At 44.2% G+C, this 12472-nt stretch overlaps 1 protein-coding gene across 2 annotated transcripts in view; it reads left to right on the forward strand.

Moving 5' to 3' along the window:
* The window catches only part of LOC134347452 (stomatin-like), a 58865-nt gene that overhangs the window by 37030 nt on the left and 9363 nt on the right, over nt 1-12472 (forward strand). Inside the window, exons 5-6 of one of the 2 annotated variants that reach the window (XM_063049772.1) lie at nt 3390-3593; nt 11238-11372. In XM_063049772.1, the coding sequence (XP_062905842.1) occupies nt 3390-3593; nt 11238-11372 (339 nt within the window). The remainder of the gene's footprint in view (nt 1-3389; nt 3594-11237; nt 11373-12472) is intronic. The other variant, XM_063049773.1, reaches the window with a different exon arrangement.

The following is a 12472-nucleotide window of genomic DNA, read 5'->3' on the forward strand; positions in this document are numbered from 1 at the left end:
ACATAGTGATCACCCAACCCCCCAGTCCGCTGTTCCATTTTGTAAATACATAGTGATCACCCGACCCGACAGTCCACTGTTCCATTTTGTAAATACATAGTGATCACCCAACCCCCAGTCCGCTGTTCCATTTTGTAAATACATAGTGATCACCCAACCCCCCAGTCCACTGTTCCATTTTGTAAATACATAGTGATCATCCTACCCCCCAGTCCACTGTTCCATTTTGTAAATACATAGAGTGATCACCCAACCCCCCAGTCCGCTGTTCCATTTTGTAAATACATAGTGATCACCCAACCCGGCAGTCCACTGTTCCATTTTGTAAATACATAGTGATCATCCTACCCCCCAGTCCACTGTTCCATTTTGTAAATACATAGTGATCACCCTACCCCCCAGTCCACTGTTCCATTTTGTAAATACATAGTGATCACCCTACCCCCCAGTCCACTGTTCCATTTTGTAAATACATAGTGATCACCCAAACCGCCAGTCCATTGTTCCATTTTGTAAATACATAGTGATCACCCGATCCCCCAGTCCACTGTTCCATTTTGTAAATACATAGAGTGATCACCCAACCCCCCAGTCCACTGTTCCATTTTGTAAATGCATAGTGATCACCTAACCCCCCAGTCCACTGTTCCATTTTGTAAATATATAAAGTGATCACCCAACCCCGCAGTCCACTGTTCCATTTTGTAAATACATAGTGATCACCCAACCCCCCAGTCCGCTGTTCCATTTTGTAAATACATAAAGTGATCACCCAACCCCGCAGTCCACTGTTCCATTTTGTAAATACATAGTGATCACCCAACCCCCCAGTCCACTGTTCCATTTTGTAAATACATAGTGATCACCCAAACCGCCAGTCCACTGTTCCATTTTGTAAATACATAGTGATCACCCGATCCCCCAGTCCACTGTTCCATTTTGTAAATACATAGTGATCATCCTACCCCCCAGTCCACTGTTCCATTTTGTAAATACATAGAGTCATCACCCAACCCCCCAGTCCGCTGTTCCATTTTGTAAATACATAGTGATCACCCAACCCGGCAGTCCACTGTTCCATTTTGTAAATACATAGTGATCATCCTACCCCCCAGTCCACTGTTCCATTTTGTAAATACATAGTGATCACCCTACCCCCCAGTCCACTGTTCCATTTTGTAAATACATAGTGATCACCCAACCCCCCAGTCCGCTGTTCCATTTTGTAAATACATAGTGATCACCCGACCCGACAGTCCACTGTTCCATTTTGTAAATACATAGTGATCACCCAACCCCCCAGTCCGCTGTTCCATTTTGTAAATACATAGTGATCACCCGACCCGACAGTCCACTGTTCCATTTTGTAAATACATAGTGATCACCCAACCCCCCAGTCCGCTGTTCCATTTTGTAAATACATAGTGATCACCCTACCCCCCAGTCCGCTGTTCCATTTTGTAAATACATAGTGATCACCCAACCCCCCAGTCCACTGTTCCATTTTGTAAATACATAGTGATCACCCAAACCGCCAGTCCACTGTTCCATTTTGTAAATACATAGTGATCACCCGTTCCCCCAGTCCACTGTTCCATTTTGTAAATACATAGAGTGATCACCCAAACCCCCAGTCCACTGTTCCATTTTGTAAATGCATAGTGATCACCTAACCCCCCAGTCCACTGTTCCATTTTGTAAATATATAAAGTGATCACCCAACCCCGCAGTCCACTGTTCCATTTTGTAAATACATAGTGATCACCCAACCCCCCAGTCCGCTGTTCCATTTTGTAAATACATAAAGTGATCACCCAACCCCGCAGTCCACTGTTCCATTTTGTAAATACATAGTGATCACCCAACCCCCCAGTCCACTGTTCCATTTTGTAAATACATAGTGATCACCCGATATACTCCTTCCTTCTGTTTTGTCTCACCCTCACCTCCACCGTCCGCAAACCTGCATTCCTGCCCCCTTGATTAACTCATATTTCCTCTTGGCGTGTGAGGCTCGCTTGTTTTACAGAGTTGAGTCACTGCTCTAGTTTCCAGTATGTGTCCTGGGTTCTTCAACAGGACTGATCTGCCCATGACCTACGATTTCTTCATCGGAAGTAGGTCCTATGAGCAAGGATCTTTGAGATTGTCATGGTTATCTCTCTCATCTTGAAACCATGGTTACCTGAGCTTCTAAAACAACTCGAGCCTAAGAAACTAATGGAGACCGATGTCAATTGAAAACTGACATGGATTGCTCGTAACTTTGGAGCACAGTTTAAAATTTCTTCACCCAGGGGATTGTGAGAGTGTAGAACAAGCTGTCAGCACAAGTTATCCACGGGAGCTCGATTTCACTGTTGAAGAGAGGTTTGGATAGGTACATGGATGGCAGGGATTTGGAGGGGTATAGTCCCTGTCGTTGTTGATGGGAGAAGGCAGTTTAAATTGTTCAGCACAGCCTGGAAGGATCAAAGGGTCTGTTTCTGTGTTGTTCTTTTCTATGACTCTGTGACTCTACATTACAGCACAGTACAGCCTCTATAGTTCACAATCTGGTGCTGACCTTTTAACCTACTCTAAGATCAATCTAACCCTTCTCTCTTACATATCTCTCTATTTTTCTATCATCTATGTGCCTACCTAAGAACTTCTTAAATGTCCCTAACGTATCTGCCTCTACCACCACTCAAATGCCCCTGGTGTATCTACCTCTACCACCATTTAAAGTCCCTGGTGTATCTGTCTCTACCATCCCAGCTGGCAGTGCATTTCAAGCACCCACCACTCTGTGTGTTAAAAAAAAATCCTTTAGTTGCTGCCTGACCCAATGAGTTCCTCCAATTCTTTATGGAAAACCCGAATGCCATCACAATCTTTATCCCATTTCACTCAGCACTTGGTGTCCATACATTGTCCTTCACTTAGAGTTTGTTCCGACAATTTTATCCTTTGTTGGACATCCTGTTAAGTGCAGGTTCTTGTCCTTGGCACTAGACACAGTTTTCAACCAACAATTAATCAGTTGACCCACTAAATGAGCCTTATTGCTGGCCCCAACATATCAATGTGATTACAAAGAAGGCACGTCAGCGAATATATTTCATTAGGAATTTGAGGAGATTTGGTATGTCATCAAAGATACTAACAAATTTCTACAGATGTACCATGGAGACCATTCTAACTGGTTGCATCACCGTCTGGTACGGAGGGGCCACTGCACAGGATCGGAAAAAGCTGCAGAGTGTTGTAAACTCAGCCAGCTCCATCATGGGCACCAGCCTCGCCAGCATTGAGGACACCTTCAAAACCTGATTATGATTCTTGTTCTGGTTCTGAAACTTGTGATTCTGATTCAGATTCAGATTCTGATTTGTTTCTGATTGCAGATCTTGTCGAAAGACTCTGTGGCAGTTATGGTGGATGCTATTGTCTACTATCGCATCTTCGATCCTGTGAGGTCAGTGACTAGAGTGCATAATGTTTCAAATATTACTCACCTGCTAGCTCAGACGACCCTGCGCAACATACTGGGCACCAGGAACCTGTCAGATATTGTATCTGAGCAGGGGAACATGGCGCAGCAGATGGAGGTACGTTCCAAGCGAAGTACACTGAGCTACCGAAATTCACCTCGCCCTCAGCCCTTGACATACCACTAACACATGACACCCTGTCTGTCATAGAGTCATAGAACACCATGCACAGAAACAGACCCTTTGGCCCATCTAGTCCATGTCAAACTGTTACTCTGCTTCATCCTATTAGCCTGCACCTGGACCATAGCCCCTCATACCCCTCCCATCCATGTATTTAGCCCCTCATACCCCTCCCTTCCACGTATTTAGCCAAACTTCTCTGAAGTGTTGCAATCGAACCCACATCCACCACGTCCACTGACTGAAGAAGTTCCATCTCATGTTCCCCTTAAACATTTCATCTTTCACCCTTAATCCATGACCTCTAATTCTAGTCTCACCCAACCTCACTGTATAAAAGCCTGCTTGCATTTACCCTAACTAATCCCCTTATAATTTTGTATACAGTGGTGCTAGAAAGTTTGCGAACCTCTTAGCATTTTCTCTATTTCTGACCTAAAATGTGATTATATCTTCAAGTAAGTCCTAAAACTAGATAAAGAGAACCCAATTAAATAACACAAAAAAATTATATTTATTCATTTATTTATTAAGAAAAAATATTCCAATATTACATGTATTTGTTGGAAAAGGTATGTAAACTTTTGCTTTCAGTAACTGGTGTATAGCAATAACTTCAACCAAATGTTTCCAGTAACTGTTGATCACCCTGCACATCAGCTTGGACGAATTTTAGACATCCCTACATATAAAACTGTTTCAGTTCATCAGTATTTCTGGGATATCTTGCATGAACAACCCTCTTCAGGTCATGCCGCAGCATCTCAATTGGGTTAAATCGGGACTCAGAGTTGACCATTTCAAAATACAAATTTTCTTCTTTTTAAACCATTCTGTTATTGATTTACTGTTGTGTTTTGGATCATTGTCTTGTTGCATCATCCAACTTCTATTAAGCTTCAGGTGACAGACCACTACCCTGTAAAACGTCTTGATACAATTTTGAGCAACACACATCAAAGTTGCTGGTGAACGCAATAGGCCAGACAGCATCTCTAGGAAGAGGTACAATCGACGTGTCGGCCCAAAATGTCGACAGTACCTCTTCCTAGAGATGCTGCCTGGCCTGTTACATTCACCAGCAACTTTGATGTGTGTTGCTTGAATTTCCAGCATCTGCAGAATTCCTCGTGTTTGCGTGATACAATTTTGGATTCATTGTTCCCTCAATGATTGCAAGCTATCCAGGTCCTGAGGCAGCAAGGCAGCCCAGAACCATATTGCTCTTTCCACCATGCTTCACTGTGGGATAGAGTTTTGGTGTTGGTGTGCAATGCCCTTTTCCCTCCAAACAAAGCAGTGTGCATTGCTGCCATAAAGTTAAACTTTTGTCTCATGTATCCACAGAATATTGTCCCAGAAGTGTTGTGAAACATCCAGGTGGTCTTTGCAAACTTGAATCATGCAGCAATGTTTTTTTTTGAAGAGCAGTGGTTTCCTCTATGGTGTCCTTCCAAGAACACAATTCTTGTTTCATGCCTTTCTTATAGTGGACACATGAACAGAGACTTTGGCAAGCTCCAGAGATTTCTGCAAGTCTCTTGCTGTTATCCTTGGGTTCTTTTTCACCTCTCTCAGCATTGCATGTTGTGCTCTTCTTGTGACCTTTGCAGGATGTCCACTCCTAGGGAGAGTGGCTACAGTACTGAATTTCCTCCATTTGTAGACAATTTCTGTGGACTGATGAACACTCAGGTCTTTAGAAATGTTTTTGTAGCCTTTTCCAGCTTCACGCATCTCTACAATTCTTCTAAGGTCCTCTGAAAGTTGTTTTGATCGAGGCATGGTGTACATAAACAGATGTTTCTTGAGAAGCACAGGCTGTGTCAGTAACCTGACTTTGTGTGCCTTTTTTATAGGGCAGGACATCTCTACAGCCCACACCTCCAATCTCAATTCATTGATTGGAACACCTGACTCCAAATAGCTTTTGTAGAAGACATTACCCCAGAGGCTCACGTCATTTGTGATATTGACCCCAAGGAACTTAAAGCTTTTGACCTGTTCCACTTGCGCACTACTGATGTAAATTGGGTTGTGCGGTCCGCTACTCCTTCTGAAGTCAACAACCAATCCCTTCGTCTTGCTGACGTTGAGGGATAGGTTATTGTCTTCGCACCATGCCACCAGGTTCTTAATTTCCTCTCTGTACTCAAACTCATCATTACCCGAGATACGGCCTACAATTGTGGTGTCATCAGCAAACTTATATATTGAGTTTGGTGGAAACTTGGCTACACAATCATGGGTGTACAGTGAGTACGCAGGGGGCTGAGTACACAGCCTTGTGGGGCACCGGTGCTCAGAGTGATTGTAGAGGAGAGTTTGTCCCCTATTTTTACAGCCTGGGTCCTGTCTGTGAGGAAGTTGAAGATCCAGCTGCAGATCTGAGTGCTAAGGCCCAGGTTCCGGAGCTTAGGAATCAGTTTATTTGGAATGATGGTATTAAAGGCAAAGCTGTAGTCAATGAAAAGGAGCCTTATGTATGTGTCTTTATTCTCCAGGTGTTCTAAGGAGGAATGTAGGGCCAGAGAGATGGCATCTGCCGTTGACCTGTTCCTCCGGTAGGCGAATTGCAAAGCGTCGAGGTTGATCGGTAGGCTGTGGTTGATGTGTGCCATAACCAATCGCTCGAAGCACTTCATAGCAATTGATGTCAGAGCCACAGGTCGATAGTCATTCAGGCATGCCACCTTGCTCTTCTTCGGCACTGGGATTATCGTTGCCTTCTTAAAACACGAGGGGATCTTAGACTGAAGCAAGGAGCAGTTGAAGATGTCGGCAAACACTCCAGCTAGCTCACTTGCACAGGTCCGGAGAACACGTCCTGGGACGCCATCTGGGCCCGTCGCCTTCCTTGGATTTATCTTCAGGAAGGCCCTTTCTAAAGTCCTCCTTGGTGACAATGAATCTCGATGCCACCAGGTCCAGTTCAACCGGAGGGAGTGGGACGCTCCTCTTGCGTAGAATACGTTAAGTTCATCAGGAAGAGAAGTGCCACAGTTATTGATATTCCCAGCCTTTTCTTTGCACCCAGTGATCTCATTTAGACCCTGCCATAGTCTACTGGCATCCCTCTGGTTAGCCTGGGCTTCCAACTTGGCTCGATATTGCCTCTTAGCGCCCTTAATGGCTTTCTGGAGTTCGCGCCTGGATTCCGTGTAGTGACTGGTATCCCTGGACCTAAAAGCCGCAGCTCTAGCCTTTAAAAGGGACTTGACCTCATAATTCATCCAAGGTTTCTGGTTAGGGAATACCCGGATCGTCTTGCAAGACACACAAGATGTGTGTCTTAGATGAAGATCAAACCACATTTTATGAGTAATTAATGCAGATAACCAGGTCATTGCAAAGGGTTCACAAAATTCTTCTTGCAACAGTACCTCTATCAAATCTCCCCCAAATCTCCTATGATTCAGGGAATGAAGTCCTAATCTATTCAATTTTTCCCAATAACTCAGGTCCTCAAGTCCTGATAACATCCTTCTAAATTTTCTTGGTACTTTTTTGGGACTCTACAGTGAATTTCATAATTCCAGATCACTTGCTGTTCCTGTTTGTATTAGAATCAACTGGTGCTGTAGTAAAGTTATTCTCAGGTTTTCTCTTCCCATGACACAAGAGATTCTGCAGACGCTGGAAATCCAAAGCAACACACACAAAATGCTGGAGGAACTCAGCAGGTCAGGCAGTATCTGTGGAGAGGGAAAAATAGTCAACGTTTCAGGACAAGACCCTTCATCACAACTGGTGAGTTCCTGACCTGCTGAGTTCCTGCAACATTTTAGTTTGTTTCTCTCCCCACGGACATTCATAGCAATAGTTCTGAGCTGTGATTTATGGTTTTAATTCAATTTAATTTTAGTTTACAGATATAGCACAGTATCAGGTCCTTCTTGCCAACAAGGCTGTACCACCCACGTGACCAATTTACCTATTAACCCATCAGTCTCTGGGCTGTGGGAGGAAACCGGAGTACCAGTGGAAATCTACACGGCTACAGGGACAATGTACTAACTGCTTACAGACTGTGGAAGGAGTTGATCCCCATTTGCTGCCACTATAAAGCAATGAACTTACTGCTGTGCTGCATTGTCCCACAACGCTACCATGGCACCCTACAAATGCTACCACGCACATCCCTTCATTTGATTCCTCCGTCTTTAAGTATCCTCATTGACCTATAATCTAGACATCTCCGCAGTCTGGACAACCTTGGCCCCATCCTTCATCCAGCCACCCAAAGGGCAAGAAGCAACCTGCTGGAGGAACTCAGCAGATCGAGCAGCTGAGAGGAGAAAGAAACTGCTGATGTTTCAGATTGAAACCCTATAGTAGGGCACAAAGTTGAATGTTCAAGGTTCAAAGTAAATTTATTATCAAGGTACATTTATGTCACCATATACAACTTAGAAATTACCTTTTGCAGGCATTCACAGTAAGTACAAAGAAACAATATAATCAATGAAAGATGACACACAAAGACTGACAAGCAATGTGCAAAAGAAGACGTGCTGTGCAAATATAAGAAAAAATGTAATAATAAATAAATAAGCAAAAAATCTGTTGGAAGTTTCTTTCCTCCCACAGATAATGCTTGACCTGTCACATTGCTTGTTTGTCAGTCTTTGTTTGTGCGTAGTTTTTCGTTGATTCTATTGTAATGTTTTGTTCTATTCTGAGTGTCTGCAGGGTAGTATTGGTGAGTTACACATATATTGATAACAAATTTACTTTCATTGTTGAACTTTCCTCAACAGATGATTTGAAATTCTTGTTTTTCTCTCTTTCCCAGTTCCAGTGGAAGATCTTTAACCTGAAATGTTAATTGTTTCTTCTTCCACAGATACTGCCTGATCTGCTGAGTTTTTCAATTCAGTTCAAATCCCGCACTGACTGTAAGGAGTTTATACGTTCTCCCCGTGACCGTGTGGGTTTCCTCTGGGTGCTCCGGTTTCCTCCCACAGTCTGAAGACATACCAGTTGGCAGGTTAATTGGTTATTGTAAATTGTCCTGTGACTAGGATTAAATTGGGGGATTGCTGGGCGGCATGGTTCGAAGAACTGGAAGGGCTTATTCCGTGACGTATCTCAATAAATAAATACAAAGTTCAATTGTCATTCAATCATACATGAATACAGCTAAACAAGACAGCATTAATCTGGGACAAAGGTGCAAAACACTTTACCAGCAGTCACACAGCTCAACAGTACATACAAGATAGCAAGCACATAAAGATATCAGTAAGATATAGCACCTTCTGTTTTTAACACCAGTTCTGACTTTCTTATGCACACCATCAGTGTAAGATTTTTAATTACAGTTCTCGCTTTGTTACATCATATGAGAATATTTCTTACATTTCTTTTTATTGGACCTATCTATATCATGTGTACAATTTTAGCTCTTGCTCCTTTTAAACAAAGTATAAAGCTCCTGTCATTATCGCTGCTGTAAAGCACGTGCATGCGTTTCATGCTTTACCCTCTGTTATGCTGTCAGTGGCCATTTTACTAGATACCTCCTGTAACTTATAAAGTGGCCACTGAATATATGTTCATGGTCTTCTGCTACTGCAGCTCATCCACTTCAGGATTTGAGATGCGTATTCAGCGATGCTCTTATGAACACCACTGTTGTAACGTGTGGTTATTTGAGTTACTGTTACCTTCCTGTCTGCTTGAACCAATCTGGCCGTTCTCTTCTGACCTCTCTCATTAACAAACAAGAGAAAATCTGCAGATGCTGGAAATCTGAGCAACACACACAAAATGCTGAAGGAACTCAGCAGGCCAGGCAGCATCTATGGAAAAAAGTACAGGTGATGTTTTGGGCCAAAATCCTTCAGCTGGACTGATCTCTCATTAACTAGGCTTTTCCTCCCTCACAGAACTGTCATTCACTGGATGTTTCTATGCAATATTTTCTGTAAGTATGTAAAGACATCTTTATCCCACCTCACTCTCTGCTTTCCGCAGGGATCGCTTCGTCTCTCATTCTCTTGTCCATTCATCCTTCCCCACTAATCTCCTTCCCGGGTCTTATCCCTGCAAATGACAGAAGTGCTCCACCCTTACCATCATTCAGGGCTCCAAACAGTTCTTCCAGGTGAGGCAACACTTCACCTGTAAATCTGTTGGGGTTGTCTACTGTATCTACTGCTCCCAATGTGGCCTCCTTTACAGTGGTGAGGCCCGACCCAAACTGAGGAACTGGTTTATTGATCCAGATACTCCAGTTTCCTCCCACAGTCCAAAGACAGATGGGTTAGTAGGTAAATTGGTCACATGGGTGGGACCAGCTTGTTGGCAAGAAGGACCTGATGCTGTGCTATATCACGGAATTAAAATTAATTTCCCGGTGGCCAACTATTTTAATTCCTGTCCCCCTTTCTGTTGCACATGTCCATCCTTGGCCTCCTCTTCTGCCATGATGAGTTCACTCTCAGGTAGGAGGAGCAACACCTTATAATCCGTCTAGGTAACCTCCAACCTGATGACATGAACATTGATTTCTACAACTTCTGGTTATTTTTTCCCCTTCCCTCTTCCTTCTTCCATTCCCCACTCTGGCCTCTTACCTCTTCTCCTCACCTGCCTATCACCTTCCCATGGTACCCCTCCTCCTTCCCTTTCTCCTACAGCCCACTCTCCTCTCCTATCAGATTCCTTCTTCTCCAGCCCTTTACTTTTCCCACCTATCCCCTCCCATCTTCTAACCCCCCTCTCCCACTCTCCTGGCTTCACCTGTCACCTTCTAGCTTGTCCTTCTTCCCCTTTACCCACCTTTTTATTCTGGCATCTTCCCCTTTCCTTTCCAGTTCTGATGAAGGGTCTTGGCCAGAACGTCGACTATTTAATCATTTCCATAAGTGCTGTCTGAATTACTCCAGCATTTCGTGTGTGTTGCTTCACCTTATTAGGTATATCCTCTACCTAATTAACTGGCCACTGAGTATATGTTCATGGTCTTCTGATGCTATAGCCCATCCACTTCAAGGTTCAACATGCTCTTCTACACACCACTGTTGTAATGCCTGGTTAGCTGAGTTGTAATGCATGTTTATTTCAGTTGCTGTTACTTACCCGAACCAACCTGGCCATTCTCCTCTGACCTCTCCCATTAATGATGCATTTTTGCCTACAGAACTGCCACTCAATGGATTTTTAAAATTTATTTTTCACACAATTCACTGTAAACTCTAGAGACTGTTGTGCATGAAAACCCCAGGAGATTAGCAGTTTCTGAGATACTCAAACTACCCAGTCTGGCACCAACAATAATTCCATGGTCAAAGTCACTTAGATCACATTTCTTCTCCATTCTGATGTTTGGTCAGAACAATAACTGAACCTTTTGACCAGCTCTGTATGCTTTTGTCCATTGAGTTTCTGCCATGTGATTGGCTGATTAGATATTTGCATTAATGAGCGGGTGTACAGGTGTGCCTAATAAAGTGGCCACTGAGTGTAGTTCTCAGTGTAACATCTCACCGTTGCTGTTGTCTCTTGGGCCAATGACTGGGGAGAACACATGGCTCCCCCCTCCCCGATCTGAATGCCTTGCCCTTACCTCAGGACCTCCTGTTCGAAGCATCGAAGGAGTGGGGCATCAAGGTGGAGCGTGTGGAATTCAAGAATGTGAGGCTGCCAGTGGGACTGCAGAGAATGATGGCTGCAGAGGCTGAAGCTGTGCGGGATGCCAGGGCAAAGGTGAGCGTGCTCAGGCATTAGACCATAAGACCATAGCAGAATTATTGCAAGTGTACCGGCAACAGGATGGGAGACCGTTTGTGTTGGAATGAGTGACTCTCCTCCTGAAACCCCAAGGCCTTTGAACCATAACTCAGCCAGAAGTCATGAGTGTTATAAAGATCATAAGGTCATAAGACGCAGGAATATAATTAGGCTATTCAGCCCAATGAGTCTGCTCCACCATTCTATTGTGGCTGAATTACTATCCCTCCCATTCCCATTCTCCTGCCTTCTCCCCATGGACCCTGATGTCCTTACTAATCAAGAACCTATCAACCTTCATATTAAACCTACCCAATGACTCAGACTCCATAGCCGTCTGTGGCAACAAATTCCACAGATTCACTATCCTCTGGCTAAAGAAATTCTTCCTCATCTCTGTTCTAAAGGGGTGTCCTTCGTCTCTGAGCTGTGCTCTCTGGTCCTAGACTCCCCCACCGGTAGGAAACATTATCTCCATGTACACTCTATGTAGGCCTTCCAATGTTCATCAAAGTTGCTGGTGAACACAGCAGGCCAGGCAGCATCTGTAGGAAGAGGTACAGTCGACGTTTCAGGCCGAGACCCTTCGTCAGGACTAACTGAAGGAAGGGTGAGTAAGGGATTTGAAAGCTGGAGGGGGAGGGGGAGATGCAAAATGATAGGAGAAGACAGGAGGGGGAGGGATGGAGCCAAGAGCTGGACAGGTGATTGGCAAAAGGGGATACGAGAGGATCATGGGACAGGAGGTCCGGGAAGAAAGACAAAGGGGGGGGGGTTGACCCAGAGGATGGGCAAGAGGTATATTCAGAGGGACAGAGGGAGAAAAAGGAGAGTGAGAGAAAGAATGTGTGCATAAAAATGAGTAACAGATGGGGTACGAGGGGGAGGTGGGGCCTTAGCGGAAGTTAGAGAAGTCGATGTTCATGCCATCAGGTTGGAGGCTACCCAGACGGAATATAATATGTTGTTCCTCCAACCTGAGTGTGGCTTCATCTTTACAGTAGAGGAGGCCGTGGATAGACATGTCAGAATGGGAATGGGATGTGGAATTAAAATGTGTGGCCACTGGGAGATCC

The sequence above is a fragment of the Mobula hypostoma genome, chromosome 6 (assembly GCF_963921235.1).
Source record: "Mobula hypostoma chromosome 6, sMobHyp1.1, whole genome shotgun sequence".
Classification (NCBI taxonomy): Eukaryota; Metazoa; Chordata; class Chondrichthyes; order Myliobatiformes; family Myliobatidae; genus Mobula; species Mobula hypostoma.